We start from the raw sequence: 17,291 nt of genomic DNA on the forward strand, positions 1-17,291 counted from the left end.
ATTTATAACAAGATTCCTGGTGGAAAATACTGATTAAAAAGTACCTAAAAAGTCTGAGAAATTGTACATCTATACTAAGCATATATCAAAATTCCTTACGCCATAAATTGTAAGGAGAATTCTGAGATAAAAATTTGGGGGTCAGTGCTTTGGAAATTCTGAGTTGCCATTTTTTAAAGCGAAATAATTTAAGGTTGAGTTCTCAGCTTTGATTCAAAGAGCTGGCGAAACGCCTATGGTATTTCAAAAGCCATGTTGAAATAGTATATTTGTTATACACATATAGTATTCCAATCTACATTTTACAATTTACATTTCACTTAAGTGCAAATAATTTTTCTAGCTTTATATGAAAAACATTTCGAAAATTATTATTTCAAGGTCACACAATCTACCGCCCATTTCCTATAGGGCATGTAAATATTTACATAGAGTCACTTACTCACATGCATACATGTATATATGTAATTTCTGACCAGAGATGTCTTCTGCATTGTGTCTGCCCGCCAGCTTTGTACTGCGCTTCATAACGATCTTCAATGCCAACTCTCCGCATTAGGAGCATCGCCATGACTTCACATCCCGAGAAAAGCAACATCAGCAGCATCAATGCACTTCAAACAGCAATCGCCTTGGTTGTAGTCTTTCCTATTTGTTGGTTCGCTTGTTGTTGTTTCCGTATTGCTGATGCGGCTGCTTGCTACTCGACCACACATCGGACAGTTCCTATGAAAGTTGCACAGATATTAAGCGTATTATTTATGACCACAGATTAGAGACAACGAGGCAAATACAGTGCACACACAAGCGTTCCATTACATAAACACACACATGTGTAAGTGAATTCATAATGTTGTTCAAGTACGTGCACGTCCGTTGTTGTCCAGCGAGGTCTGTTGCAATACCCGTTTGGAATTATTTTACTTCAAGTTTTCATAGAATTTTGTCCAAGTTTTCTTTTTTTACTGTGAAGTCTAAATTTAACTGAAAAACAGAGGGTTCCACACCACTTATCGCTAATAATGATACAACTTTTCTTGTCAAAAAGCCATTAGATGTTTTACAAGTTCCGGAACGGAAGCTTCCTGATATCTAACATTTGAATTTAAATTTTAAATCTGCAGAGTTTGCAAGCCACGATTGACTTTGTGGTAGTCATGAGCACAACGGCGGAAATACATTTATATTGGTTTTGGTTCGCAACCTTTCATTCATAGAATCAATCAATTTTAATTTGTAAAATTTTAAACCGAGATATGCCTCGATAAGGTTATTCCTTAATCCCTTAATATCCCTTAAATAGATAACCAGGTATTTACAGATCGACGAAGCATTTTAAGCTTACAATAAATTTATTTAGGCCTAAACACTTCGCTTGGTTGTCCAAAGTGTGTCTACCTCAATACCTTCAAACTCAGTCTGACAAAAGCCGAGCAATGGAGGAGAAAATGACAAGATGTCTCCACCTCGCCTTCCTCTATAACCGGGTGTAAGTGAAGTGGTAAATGTGAAGTCAGAAGACAAACAATTGCGACGAGATTGGATTCGCTATGTACCAGTAGTTTCTAGGACAGTTCACTCTGGCCCAGAATCCTTGTTGTTAACCATCGCTTGATGAGTTCACTTGTGGACCAAATATCCAACACCAGAACGCAAGAAGACATCGGAAAACGACTAGCTTTCAATCGGATGAAACTCAGGAAAAGATGCACTCCCTAGCAATTTCACTGTGTCAAGACGCCTAAACAAGTCTAATATGGAAGAAATTTGAAGTTTTTGCTAATGAGGTCGTGCACTCTTTGAATAGTTGTGAGCGCACATTCAGCGAACTTAAAGCCAATATAGCCGCTCTGACCTATCTAAAGGGAGCTGCACTTCTGAGCAGTACTTACTTTGAGTAATTTAATTGGAAGCCAGCAGGATATGAAAGATTTCATTACTTACATTAAAAACTATAGTTTCGGTTACTGCACAATCCGAAAATTGCACTGTATAATTTTTTTCCCACAGGGTCCGAGATCTACACTATGTCCACCTATTCCCATAACACATACAATTTCCATTTTTCCCCATCTTGTTTCTCCACATTTTTTTTCGCGAAAAGCAATGAATAAATTAGTGTGCGAGAAAAATTGGAATAAGTAACGAGTACTCGATGTGTATGACGGTTCACTTATGTGGTAAGCGCAGGATTTCCGCGCAAATCCTCTTCCATAAGCGGCGCCGTTCAGCGTATGCCTTTGCTTCAGGCTTCGCCACCGACGACTGCCACAATATTGTCTTTATTTTATTTGATTATGTACTCGACTTTCTCTCATCGTCGTTGTCGTCTTAAATTTATCCCCAGTTTTTGTTTGTTTTAGTTTTCAGTGGTTTTAATTTAATTTAGCGTAAGCTTTCTGCTGCCAACTGAATTTTATTATTTTAATTTGCTTGATTGAATTTTTATACGCGCGAAAATGTGAAGAAAAATATTTGCTGATGGCTTTTAGTATTTCATTTACTTAATTTTTATATTTACCATAGTTCGACATACTTATACTTATTTATTATTATTTTTTTTTTTGACAAAATTTTTATTTGCTAACGCTACCGTAATTTTTTTCTACCATAAAGCGTCCTGAGCTTATTGAGAAATGAAATTCTGTATCAGATGTGACGCCACACAATTGGCTTTGAAGTTTTGTGTATCGCGTGACGGAGTCGCATTTTGCATTTCCGCATATGGCGCTGGAGTGTCCTGCCCTGCCTTTGCCAAAAATTTTGACCTTTTTAGTGCTACGCGCCTTGAGCATGGTTGTGTGTGCATAATTTTTTATAAATATTCCATTCCGCCCAAAACGGGTTGAGCGTGAAACTTATTAGCTATTCGCGCCGAACTGACCTCGACTTGGCGTTTATGGTTTATACAGAGGTTTACCTTGTTCTAATTAACTTAAGTTCTTTCCTTGTGGCTGAGTAAATGTGTTCCTTTATGCTAATAGTTTTTAGCTAATAAGAATTTCATTAGAAACATGAAAGCTATGACCTAACCTAAAAGTTTGCGTTTTAAGAAAGTGTTCTTCGAAAGTGCCAATTAAATGCTTTGGAATTGTGGCAAATATTGATTTATGCGGGTAAAAAAGAAAGCGAAAATGTAACGGTTACACTCATGACTTTCGTGTTAACTGTGACCTTATGACTTTAACTCACGACTAACTCCAACATTTTTTATCATCAGAGCCATCAAATAATTTACAGGTTATCGGCATAACCTGGATAATACAGGCTGTTACGCAGATTTATGTCATCTTTACTCACGCATAATACGAATTTTTACACAAATTTATGATTTAATTACTTACCTTTGATTTTTTGTCTATAATCCGCAATTAATTAATGAAATCGTGACATCACTATTTTGTAATTTATTAGATTTTCTAATTATATTTTTTTTCTTCTTCGTTCTTTTGCAGCCCGCCGCCATTGAAGATCTCCGCAAGTGGACATCGAGCGAAGCGTTAGGTGACATGACGGTCACGCCCGATTGTATGCATCATGTTGACACGTCCATTAGCACCTCGATGGTGATCGGCGATAATGGGGTATTGACACCCGCCCTGTCTCCGTCCGTGCTGTCGGCCGATGCAGTCGACGCACTCTACGCCATAAATGTCAGCCAAATTGGCGACAATACGCAACTGCCTAACGATATAAATAAAGATGTGCCTTTGAATCATCGACTGCCTTCACCCGAGGAACAATGTAAAATAATAGCTTTAAGGTGAGTTGCGACGCGGGGTCTATACACATTTCGTTTTATTAATTAGAATTTCGTGTTTGCTTGTGCCACTTTCTTAAGTTTGTCACTTGTCGTTAAGCACTTCGCTTCCTTCTCTACAATGCCAAAGAAATGTCAAAAGACATTTGTTTTGTTAATTTTGTTAAATGAACACCATTTAGGTAATGAGTTTTTTTCTCCAAAAAGTGTGAGAAAATGCTAATCAGACGCGATATTTTTAGTTGAGCTTAAAGAAGTTATTTGCTGGACTTGTATCTGTACTAGTTTTAGGTAGTGCAGGACTGGAAAAACTTAGTTTTATGAACTTAATTACAGCATGAATTAATTAAGTGAATTTAGAAGAATTAAGCATAAGAGACATGAGAAAGACGAAAGAAAGGTGTTTGTGTTCATTAATTAGAGACAGTGGAGATCTGATTGTTCCAGAATGGAAGCGTTAAAGAGAAATTACATTTTTTTTTTATCTGAAGTAGAAAAGTKTTCTTTTTTTTATAGTCTGATAATTTAGCTTTAGTATAAACAGAAAATATGGCAGAATTATTTTTGCTTGGAATATTCTAGAAATAAAAGCTGACCTTCGTTTTTAATAGAAAAGTATTGAACTTAAAAAGATCCTCCAAATTAGAACCCATTATTCGTGATCAGAAAAATAATATTTTTCATTTTACAATCAATTACAAGTAGAATTATTACGACAAATTATCAGCACCACATCTCAATTCTTATGAAACCAATATGCCAACATATGCATTAGGGTGTCAATTGTTAGGTATAAGAAAATAATGTTTAGTGAAAAATGCATTTTCTATTAAAATAATATTTTTTCCTGACCCCATACCAGCAATTGTTATAAGCCTCAATGTGAGTGACTTTCATTGCATTCAGCGAATTTTGTTATTTTTTTATTGTTGGACTGTTTCGATTAAACCCACGACTCGTCACCAGTAATAAGCTGAGTCTTCTATACTCAAGCATCTCTTTTTCACACTTTACCCGACTTCGATATTGCAAACAAATGCAGGTCTTTTAGTGTGGAGGGTGTCAATCTCAAAACCCAAAATATTAACCAAAATGTGTTGAATTGATCCGTAAGAAATGTTGAGAGGCTCATTAATGACTCCAGCGATTAAATTTCTTTTATATACTTCTAAGACAATAGAAAAATTATTACAAAAAACACATTGGAGCCTCTTTATTCAAACATTCCTCATTCAGGCTACTAAGCATAAGTACAAGCTTTGGACTATGTGATCGAAATTTTCCGCATACCCTAATTTAAATTAATAATGTAACTTCGTGATCGCTTTTAATGGCAGTGAATGCAATTAACCTCTAAATTATCCATTCCAATCGACTGAGGAAAATGTAAACAAGTTGATTTAACTAAGCTAACCAATAACACGGCAAGAAGTAAGAATCGACTGACTCTACCATTAAAGCCTACGCTACCAGTGGACCATTGGAACTACCGCAAACGTGCCACTACCGCTCTTTAGCCGCCTCCTTGATTAACTATTTACAATGCAATTTTATTGTTTATCCAATGCTGCTTACTTCTTGTACTCGTAGCCGCCGAAGAATGCTCACTGCCAACAATTTGCTAATAATTTTTATTTTTTTCTGTTTTTCTTATGCTTTCTTTATTCCTCTACACCAGGTATCCAGCCGAAGTGATCTCGGTGGACACGTCGGGCAAACGTTTCCAGCGCATGTGTGCTGCGCGCAAATCGACAACCGGTTGTTATACCGGCAACATGGCAGAGACGAACAATTTGAACGACGACGTACAAACGGTGAGCCGACGTTCACGTTCGAGACGTGTACGCGGCAAACGACGTAACACAATCGCCGGCACCGATCAGAAGGAAATTCAAGATGCGGCAAATGGGTATGTTGTTGTTGTCTTATCATGGTTTCGCTGCTTTAGGTTTTCCTGTTTTTAAGTTTATCAACCAACGACATTGGTGGCTATTCTGCATTTTGATGCGAGTCAATGCCTTCAATGAGCATTGAGCAAACAAACAGTGATGTGCGAAAATGTTCGCGAAATTAAAATCTTGCAAATAAATACATTTTTGCTCATTTATGGAAATTAAAATATTAAAAAATATTGTACAGACAAACAGTGATTTGCAGAAATGTTCGCGAAGCATTTATGATATTGTGAAAAAAGATGAAGCGAAAACATTTAATTTTTAAAATTTAACAAAAAAAATTATAGTTATCGAAAAATAAAAAAAAAATCTAAAATTTTTCCAAAAATATAATAAAATTTTCTGAAAATATATAAAATTAAAATAAAAAACCATTGAAAACGAAAAATAAAACTTAAAATTTATCGAAAAATAAAATAAAATTTAAAGCACGATTTATTTGACTCTTAATAGAGCCAATTTAAATGAAATTAAAAAAATGTAAATAAAAATTAAAGCTAAATTTAAAAAAAAAATACATTCAGTGATCAATGAAGAGAATTAAAAACGTGCTTTTGTCGCCGATTGGGCCAATTTTCCAAAAGATACAAAAAATAACATTTTAAATGGGCTTTAGCTTATTTTGCTGCTTTTTGGACCCGCTCATTTGCAGTTTAGCCGCCAACGCATAAATAAAAATCAATGTAATTTAAAATTAAATATTTAAGTATTTATACAGACATGTGTAATGCATATATATCCTAATTTCTATTGTAAACAATTGCGAACAAAAATTATTTATTTAAAAGCGAATATACATACAGACATTTTTTGTATAGAAGTATTGCAACCAATATATAAAAATTATAATAAAAGGACTGAAAAACAAACCAAAGTTTTTTGTGCGCAAAATTAAAGCATTTTTATTTAATTGTAAATATTTCATGCATTCACATACATAACTATTATTTATTTGTAAACTCAATTGCATTTGCCCCAATGTAAATAACTCAAAAAAGCATAATAATAATATTTAGGCGTATATATGCATACCATACCATTTTAGACATATATATACATACATATATAGTAAATATCGTACACTCATATTACACCAGCGCCATTTATATACATACATACATACATACATCTTTATACACCCAGTTGAAGTTATTGTGATTTTAATTATTTGTTATGCTGTTTACTTTCGTTTACATTTAATTTCGAATGAATTTTTCAAAAACAAAACTACTAAATTCCTAGTTAGTTTTAGCTAAACAACATTTTAATTGTAAAATTTTTTTAAATTGAATATTTGATGTTGTGTTGAATATTTACTGCAAAATAAACCAAAAAAGAAATCAGTGTTCTTTATTTGCCTAAACAATTTACAGCATGCTTAATGTAAATACAAATTACAAACATATTTATGTTGTTTCGATGTATTTTTTTTTTCTCAAACATTGTTATGAAGCAAAATTTTACACTTTAGCTGTCGCTTAAATATTTGTAATTGAATTGTACAGTATTTGTTGTAATGAAAATATAGAAGAAAATTTAAAAAAATAGCTAAAAACTGAATGTGCAAACACAAACTGCTACTAAACCAACAATGCAACCAAAACTAACAGCTTAACCAAATTTAATTAAAATAAAAAATAGGCGCCAAATGCATTGCACCGCGCAAAAAATAACATAAAAAAATATAATTACGCGACGCTCCATACATTTTATGCAAAAAAACACATTTGCGATATTTGCCATTCGCAATGACATAATACATGCCTACATCCCTACATACCAAACATACAAGCATACACAGCTCACTCTCTAACGGTTTTGCGCATACCACCAACATCCAAGCAACCCAACGCCAGCGACAACGCAAGCAGCTACATTGTTACAACATTTTTATCATCAAACAGCTCATATTTATGTCATAAACATACACAAAACTCAGTCTACAACAAATAAAGAACAGTTACAATAAATTATAGTTTACAAAAACAAAAACAAGAGAAGTCAAACGAAAGCGGAGCGCTTGAAAAGTGACAATAGCAAATAATGCCTAACAGCAGCATAAATCAATACAAGGATTTCAGTATTACAGTGACACTCAAACTTCCACCAAGCAGCAACATACATATATAACATACAACCATGACACCAAAATTTGCAAGTGTTTTATGCAAAATACATCTTTATAAAAACATATATTCATAACTCATATTTGCCGCACATTCCTGCCACACATTCCTTCATCGTGATGCGGCAACGGCGTCTCATTTCGCCAAATATCCATAAATCTGTCCACACCATTCGGTGTTTCAACGTGATTTTTTATATGGTCGTTCACCGTATATTTATTACACGTACACACATACATACATATATACACATACTCACATGTGTATTTGGAGTGGACCCAATCTGCCGAATGAAGTTATTCCGATTCACTGCATTAATGCGTTCACTGCATTTTATTCACAAATTCCCTTCAATTGAAGCTTCGCAGCAACTGCATATGTATGTGTGAGTACGTGTGTGGCGAAATGCAACTTTGTTTTTGTTTGTTTGTTGCAATTCGATACCTTTTCGAACGTTGAAAGCAAAAGTTAATTTACCTCGTTTTTTATGCTTTGCTTGTTTATATTCTCAATATTTTTCTTTCTTGCCATTGCAACACTTCGAAGCTCAGCATATTTTTGTTGTTGGCCGTTAAAGCTGGTCTCAAATATCAAAAAAAAAAAACTTAAAATTCAATATAAAGTCGTGAATAAATGGTATGTGGCATATATATATTGTATATACATACATATGTATGTGTAATATCGAATGCGCCTCCCGAATGAACGCGCTGAGTTCACGATTCACAGTCTTAGGTAATTCTTAAATTTGCTATGTACATATGTACATACATACATTTGTATATATGTATTTATAATATATGGAGTTTTAAATATTTTTGGAATAAATAGTTTAGAGTTCAATTCGGTTTAACATAAATCGTAAAGTAGAAACAAAAAGGGACAAGATGTCAAAATGTGGATCTATTGACTGTCAAAAAAGTCTTGCGGTATTTTTATTGAATTTTCAATTGTTCACAAAATTTTTTTTGATGACTCATGCCCAACTCTTGACCGATGCTACGSCTGCTACCATGCCGGTCTCTTTCGACCAATTCGGCGATTTTATCGCAATTTTCGGCGACAGGCCTTCCGGAGCGTGGCACATCTTCGACCACCTCTACACCAGAACGAAAACGTTGAAATCATCGTTGTGCGATTGCATTTTTGCCTTTATCGTAGTAGTACTGTAAAATATGCCGTATTTTCTCTTTATTTTGCTCCATGTTTGCGACGCTACAACTCACGAACTACTTAAAAGAAACGACAATCAATCAAAGACGTGTTAGCGCGTGAAATGAGCTTTCCAAAAAGGTATAGCATGACCCGATGCGACGAATAAAACTAGAACTACGCGGTCTCAGCGCCAACTACCGAAAATACCGCAAGACTTTTTTGACGACCTAATATTTACGATCCTATCGAAATAATTTCTGATATAATGATAAAAAAATAATCATCAATTGCTTAGCCAGGTTTAAACGCCCTCAAACACTGCTTCTTTAAGTTTAATCTCAAACTTTCGAGTTTCCATGAGCGTAGTTTATTGTAGACCATAAATACACAGTGGCTCTTTCATAATCTCTAGAAATCCAAATCTACACAGGTTAGGCTAAGTGAAGTATAAAGCCACGAAGAAAAACAACATATATGTACATATGTACTTCTGCTTGAGAAAGGCTGCATTGATCTGTAAACCTAAAGTTTGAATTGATGAAAGGCTCAATATGGTATGTACATATCCTCCCACCATAAGTTAGCACAAAGAAGACATGATCGTTGCTCTGCTCATGCTAGTCTTATTATTCATTTGTTTTTGCTAATGTTTCCTTTTCTGGAATTAGTGAAATACAAGGTCATAAAGAGCTTCCTAACTGCATTCTGCATTCTGAATTAAGAAAGTAATTACTTCATGGTAATTCATCACATTCCAATATACAGGGTTTGTCCGGAAAGTAATATAACTGCGTCGATTTAAAAAAATTTATTGAACCAATCGTTACAATTCTTTAAAAACTTTCAAAATAGGCTACTTATGCATCAATGCAGCGAAATTTCCAAGCATTGAAAGCGTCACGGAAGACATTCTCCAAAATAGCCTTGAGAGCTGAGATGCATGCAGCTTGGATCCCTTCTGTCGTCTCGAAATGCTCGGAAGATTGCCTTTTTGCCTCGGGATCATACGCAAGATCAATCAAAGATCGTCACCTGTAATTACGTTATTCAGAAATTGGGGGTCACTTTCACACATGTTCAAATTTTCTTCGCACACTTTCACTCGCCACAATTTCTGGTCGTCAGTGAGCACTTTTAGGATTATCTGCGCAGATTTACCGAGTTTTACACAAAATTTAATCGCGTACCTCTCTAACGAACGCTGCATTTTCGGCTTGCTCTACGTATAGAAACACGTCGAGCGAAAATGTTTGTCCTGACTCTCCAGGCGCTCGTAGACAAGTGACCGCTCGATCGTTCGCCCTCTACCTAATCCAGTCGGTTCGCGCACGATTCGAAGAACAGTCGAAAAAAAAATCAGTCCTATTACTTTCCGGGTAAACCCTATATGATTTTATGTAGCCTACTTGAGATAGTTCTTTAAAAATGCATTTATAATTATCTAGGCCAAGATATCCCATATCAGCAAGCATATTATCAATTATTTGATTAAAAAAGCGGTTTCGAATAAAATATTTTTTTCTCAAGCGAATAATCTCTATACGTAAGACTTTAAGACCCCACTGTAATTAAGGAAAAGACGACGAAACATATAAAATGACGCACTCTAGGTAATCTAATCTAAAATTATATAATTTGCCGGTACAGTGTATATCTTGGTTTTAGGCTAAAAATATTTCTCCGTGCGACATTTCGTTCTTATCTAGCACGTAACAGAATTTCAGTAAAATTTAACCGGACACACCCAACTTCGATTCGTTTCGCTACATTCTTCCATTATCTATTACATCTGTAAAAATTTGGCCAAAGTCTTTGCTCCAATAGCATATCTCCAAACTATAAGAACACAAAAAATCCCCTGAATTTATTTCCAAATCAAGAATTACATATTTTATTGCTGTCTTTATTGTTTATTTTACAATAAAACAATAGTACAAGTAATAACTTTCAATAAAGCAACATAACGAGCGCCTTGACCTTAGGCAATTTGACTTAACATTTATTCTCAAACTGTCATATTTGTCCGAATCGAACAGCTTTATGTTCATTTTAAATACTTAACAAATAAAACAACTTTTAAATGACATGCTTACACCCTTTTTAATTTACTTAAGTGCTCCTTATCGGCGACGGAATTAGGAGTAAAAGCCTCATTATTTCCAATCAAATCAAAAGTCAAATAATTCTTCCCAAGCGATGTTGCTCTTTTGACAGCCAAAACAATGCCAAGCAATGTGCATGTTGGCAACAACAATACACAAGCTGCTGCCACTTTGCCCATACTTATTCCTCGAAATATAGTAAATACACTCAATGCAAATGATTTTCGTTGATTTACGGAAATGATAATGCAACGAACTCGGTTGAGCACCAACGACGACGCACACTGGGGCATATGTGCGTATGTGGGGTGCAGAGTGGGGGAAGATGAGCGCACAATGTCGCTGTTGTTTATTATTGAATGACGATGTTGTAATCTGCTTAAAACTATGCACCTCCACACATACACATATGAAAGCATATTCATGCGTGTATGTATGGCAGGCATGGGAGTAGCAACTCCTCCTATAAGGCAACAGCAAAAGGAAAAAGAACACAAAACTATTGTATAATGATAAAAAACAATAGCAACAAACGAACTGGAATGGTAAATATTTAATCCTCGAAATTAAACTGTGAACTTTGTTGTTAATTAATTTAGAGAAATAGAAAAAAAAAACGAATGAAATCTTTGGCGTCTGGTTTGGTGCTCGAATGTAAGCTTTCTTATATGCTAGTGCATTCACTGTAAAAGTGCATTTGTTGTTGTTTCATATTATTGTGTCGTTAATGTTATTGGTGATGATATGTAAGTATGTGCGTGTGTGTGTGTGTTTCGAATGTTTTTGTTTTCATCTTCTCTACTTTCTTCGTGCTATCCGTTCAAGTGTTGTCTGTGTTGCAGTTGTCAGCTGCAGTCGGCGACGAATTTCTTGATAAGCTTATTGTTGAAAACCATCAAATAATGAGTAGAATAACAACAGCGGCAACAAACTCCAAAACAGTATCAATAATATCATCGGAAGACACAAAAAAAAAAAAAACCAAAAATTAAACAAAAAAACATATGTACATATGTATAAGTAAAGTATAGGAAATTGAAGAACAAAAACAAATAAAGCAAATATGTTTTAAGATCACAATAATTTCATCGGTGAATTGTTTGGAGAAACCAGATTAGCTCGATAAGTTTCTTATTTATACAAATACATACAAACATATGTATTTATTTACAGGCACCTTACACTCAGTCAGAAAGTTACTATATATTTTATATAATTTTATTAATTAAAAACGGTACATAAATTTTTTTTTTTTTTTTTTGGTATTTTTATAGAGGCTATCTTTCAGCAAAGTCTGTAAGAAATTTATAAAAAATCTTGAGTAGTAGAGTAGTATTTTTTATAGTGAACTTAAACCTGAAAAACCTTTTATGTCGATTTTATTTTGAATTCCGAAATATCAATCGTAGTACAGATTTGCTCTAATCTTTTCCTAATTTTGTTCCGAACTGAGTATTGCAAATATTTTCACACAAGTTCTTTCTGCAGCATTTTTCATAAAAAAACGGTAGTCTCAAAATATACACTTATGGAACTCGAACACTCATATCGACAACTTATTCATCTTAATGTTTCTTAATATTTCCGAATATCTAATAATAATTTGCTTTCTCTTTCGAAAAAGAAATTAAAACCAAGAAAGCTATATGATAAAAGGAAAGTTTCTCTTCTAAATTAAAATCACATMAAATATATTTTTAAGCAATATAATATTTAAATACTTTAATATTATTCAGGCTGAGTRTAGGGTATTTTTAAGCTTACATACTGTAATCTTACTGTAATACTGAAATCTTTCATCACTTTAAAAATCACCATTTCTTAAATCATCATCACGCTGAGCGCATTTTTACCAACAAAAAAACTAACAAAAAACAAACATTATTTTTCTTTTTCCACACATTTTTGGTTCGTTTTTCGTTCGCCGATCGAAAAAATCTAAAATTTTCCAATATAGTGACTCGACAGCAACAAGCGGTGAGATTAAAAATGCATTAAACGACGCCGCCGCCGCCGCCGTCGCCGCCACGCAAGGCAATGTCAATCTTCCCGTAGGAATCAGCGCCGATGGCAATGAGGAAGATGTGCGTCGTGGCGATAAATCGAAAAAGTTCGGGCGCAGCAAATCGAGCGATATCTTAAAAAAAGATGCTGTTGCCTTGCCCTACGATAAGGGGAAGAGCACACTGACACGCCTAAATTCCCTTAAACAATGGGGTCGCAATCGCTTCAAGTTTATGCAACGTGCTGAGACAGCAACGCCGTGCGGCAGCGATAGTGGCGCCCATGATATATCGGCATGCAGCAGCAGCAGCAATAGTTCGCAGCAACAAACCACGACGCCCGAGAAAGCAGAGCCCAACAGTGGTAATAGCAACATCAGCAATGCAACTAAGGCAGGTCAATCAACGCGTAGCGCCACAGGCGATATTGATGATGAATGCGTTGTGCATGATTTGGTGAGCCAGAAGAGCGAAGGTCGGTTTTCGCACGAACGAAAACCGTCATATTCGTCGTCGGAGAAGAGCATGAGTGTTAGTAGCAGTGGTCACCTTAAGGGTAAACTGCATCTGGCCACCTGTGGTAATGTGAAGTTGCGTGATACTTCATCGTTGAATCGTCAACGACGACTCGGTATCACCAACAACGGTGCATTGGGCGGCAAAGACGAGCAACCGCATTCGTCTAGCGGCAATTGGAGCGCCAGCTCTGAATCAGGGCGTGCTTCTATAGGTAGTGAAATCACTATACAACCCAAATCGAGCGCCTCCAACACATCGCTGAATGTATCAAGCTTTCATCCGGGTAGTGGACCGCCATCGTCTATGATGAGCCGACGCCGTTTCTTAAACACTTCCGCTTCGAGTAGTGTGACAAGCGAGGGTACCGCTACACCCGATTTACAAGTAGCCGATGGCTCATATCCAAATCATTTAGATGATGAAACAAGTTCGGCTTATTCATGCGACACAGAGGGTTACTACACCTCATTTCACATGGATAGCGGTTTGCGCACGCTGAAAGAGGAAGATCCGCCAATGACACCATTACAACACAATCAAATGTTGCATACGAGTAATTATTCTTTTGGCAGTCAGTCCAATCAGACCGTATTGACGGCGGAAAATGAATATGAACTGTTTGGCAAAGGCTCCACATCCACCACCACCAGCTCAGCGGGTACTGTCTGTACAACCCTCTTGGTAGGTGGCGAACAGAGCAGCCTAAATAGCGTCGGCCCAGATGTGCCCGAACGCATTAGCTCATTGGGTAAGTTGAACAAGAATAATCACAGCAATAGCGCAAGCACCAGCACGCTTGAACGCAGCTACTCCAGCAGCACAATAGGTAGCACTTTAGAACGCACTGGCACTATAAAACGCAATGTTAATGCCGGACTCAAATTAAATACCGCCGCCGATGCGGAGGATTTTGATGGCATAAAAACTAGTTTTGATACGCCCGAGTCGCAAGAAGAAGAATTTGATTTCGAGAAACGTATACGCCGACGCTCTGCGCAACCTTTGCCTGCGGTGGTCGCTATGTCCGAAGTAGAATGCTCCGAAAGTTCCGATTTGGAGGGTGTGGAACGTATTGAACGCATAAAACAGAAGACTGCCATTAACGTAAAGCGCATACCGTCCATGTGTATCATAACACCAACCACTAGCGATGACGAGAACCAAAGCAGAGATGGCGGCGATGGCGATGCCGATGAAGCTTACGATCCAGACCGCACTTTAACACCACAAAGCTCGCCACGTTCGAACGCAACGGCAAAGGCAGAAACCGCCCTTAATGTGGAAATAAACGAAGTTACCGGCTATTGCACTGTGGATGCCGAGGACACTTCGAATAAAGTAACGGAAGCGCCACTCACCCCCACCAAGGGTGACAAAGACCACAATCTAAATGTGCTCAAACGTAATTCCAATTATGCATTCAACATGTTCGAAAAATTAAAGGTCGTACTGCCAAGTATTAAACGTTCGCCAAGCAAAAGCTCGCAACCCGAGAGTGTGGTCGACGATGATGAGCTATACGATACAGCCGGTGAGTATGTGACCATTGCAGATATTAGCAACAACAATCGTCACAAACAAATGTCAGCCCAGAAGGCAGTGGGTGCTAGTAGTCTTGGAATCTACTATTCCAATGACATAGTTCGACGCAAGTTCGACATGGCCTCCGCTTCCGCCGATGCCGCAACGAAGGCTAACGAGGCAGCTGCAGCGACTGTAGAGGCTAGAAAGCGTGAGACCGAGTACGTTTCATTGAATGAGCTGCCGCAGCATTTGCGTAAAGTTGGCAGCAGCTTATACAGCAGCAGTACTGCATTGAGTGCAACAGCCAATGAAATTACCGATGACAATGCAAGCCAACAAGAGATGAAACAAGCAACAACAACAACAGCGCTCATGCACTGCGCAGAATCCGCACAACAAAGGAAATCAGTTGTTGAGTCCGCCGTGCCCATGTATGCCGAAATCAGCGAAATACGAGAGCAGTCTTTAGTCTCTCCGCTAACGCAACACAAGGGTGCTCGCGTCCGTCTAAATTCACAGGGCAAAATTATTTACGAATCCGACAGCCTTAAGCGACGCAAGGGCGCACACACAACATTCGCACCTGGACCATATGTAAAGGAAACTGAAAGTGCGCTGCCCGAAATCATAAGCGTCAATGCACAAACACACACGCACCCGCTACACGCGACGCAATTGCAAGCCCAATCTCAGTCGCAGTCTCAATTGAGCAGTGAAAGTGCAAACGCGACGAAAACGCATATTACCGCAACGCCAAAAACAACAGCGGCCAAATTACTGTTACTAAATGGTGGTGTAGCGGCGAACCGAAAAATCGCCAATGTGCGTCCCATTGTTGCCAAATCACCATTAACATTGGCCAGACAACAGCAACCGCAAGCAACACAGCCGAATTATACCGGACAGCTAGCTAATAATCCAGCAAATATGTCCTATTCGTCTGCCTTGTATGAGGAACCGCATGCCGCACTGGCGTACAGCAGCAGTTACCAGGACAACAAAAATATGCTGGCCAATAATACGAATCCATTCTTCCAACCCAATATCATTACACAGCACGCCGCAACACCGGCGACAGCGCTCATGATGATGCCCTCACCATCGACCAAGTCCACTTCGTCCACGGGCTCCACCATATCGTCGAGCGCATCCACGAATACCAGCAGCGGCACATCGAGCGCATCCTCCGCCAAGGAAGAAGGTAAGCAAATTTTGATCACCACTACTGTCAGAAAACCCAATACGCATAATAGTTGTACAAATACCACCATAATCCATACACCAACCGAACCAAAAAATAATAATACCACCCAACAACCCAAAGCTAGTGATGTAAATAATACTGTACGCTTACAACAAATTATATGGACAGCCGAAACTGACATTACCGACAGGGAAATTGGTGAAAGTTTCAAAAGTTCTATGCTTAAAAGTGATGCAGACACAAACCCTTGCATTGCCAATGTTGTACCTGGTGAAAAGTCGACAGAAAATATTTCATTTTTAAGAGCAGAAAGTGAATCCCAAAGCCAACCCTTAGAACAACCGCCGCACTATGATGTGCCCAAGGTGGTGGTGGAAAATCACAAATCAATGGCCCCCACACGTCTGTCGTCTAACGATATGCCTCCACCACTGCCGCCTAGGGGGAAAGCGCAAATAAATGGCATAGCAGATGCTCGTAATGCATTTCCGTCTGTTGCCGTGACGCAGTCGTCGCAAGTACATGCCACACACACGCCTCCACCCCAGCCGCTGTGCACAATCCCCACCAGCCACTCTAGTTACACATCCCGCTTGGGTGACGATGTTGTTGATTTTGGCGTACCCCAAGTCGCAAGTACGCACTGTAGTAAACGAATATCGATTTCTTCAACTGCTGACCCAATTGCTGCAACGCAGCACTTTTCCATTTCGACTGATGCAGTCGTAGACGCCGCAGTACCAGCGCCAACGCCATTGACATCCACGCCCGTACAACGTCGTCAGCTAAAGCGCAATAACAGCTATCGCCTGGCGAACGATGAGGTGAAGTTGGATACGAACAAAGAGAACCTTCTGATTTATGCGGAAGACAGCGTTGCGCTAACATTAACAAAAGCCACTTTCATGCCGCCCACACAGCATAACAAAAGCCAACAATATAA

General features: G+C 37.7%; 1 protein-coding gene across 1 annotated transcript in view; it reads left to right on the forward strand.

The window, feature by feature from the left end:
• Positions 1-17,291, forward strand: part of LOC108966489 — a 128,916-nt gene that overhangs the window by 100,578 nt on the left and 11,047 nt on the right. Inside the window, exons 3-5 of the mRNA XM_018929422.1 lie at positions 3,456-3,763; positions 5,439-5,669; positions 13,056-16,345. Of these exons, the coding sequence (XP_018784967.1) occupies positions 3,456-3,763; positions 5,439-5,669; positions 13,056-16,345 (3,829 nt within the window). The remainder of the gene's footprint in view (positions 1-3,455; positions 3,764-5,438; positions 5,670-13,055; positions 16,346-17,291) is intronic.

This window comes from Bactrocera latifrons, unplaced genomic scaffold (genome assembly GCF_001853355.1).
Source record: "Bactrocera latifrons isolate USDA-ARS-PBARC rearing strain unplaced genomic scaffold, ASM185335v1 scaffold_10, whole genome shotgun sequence".
NCBI lineage: Eukaryota > Metazoa > Arthropoda > Insecta > Diptera > Tephritidae > Bactrocera > Bactrocera latifrons.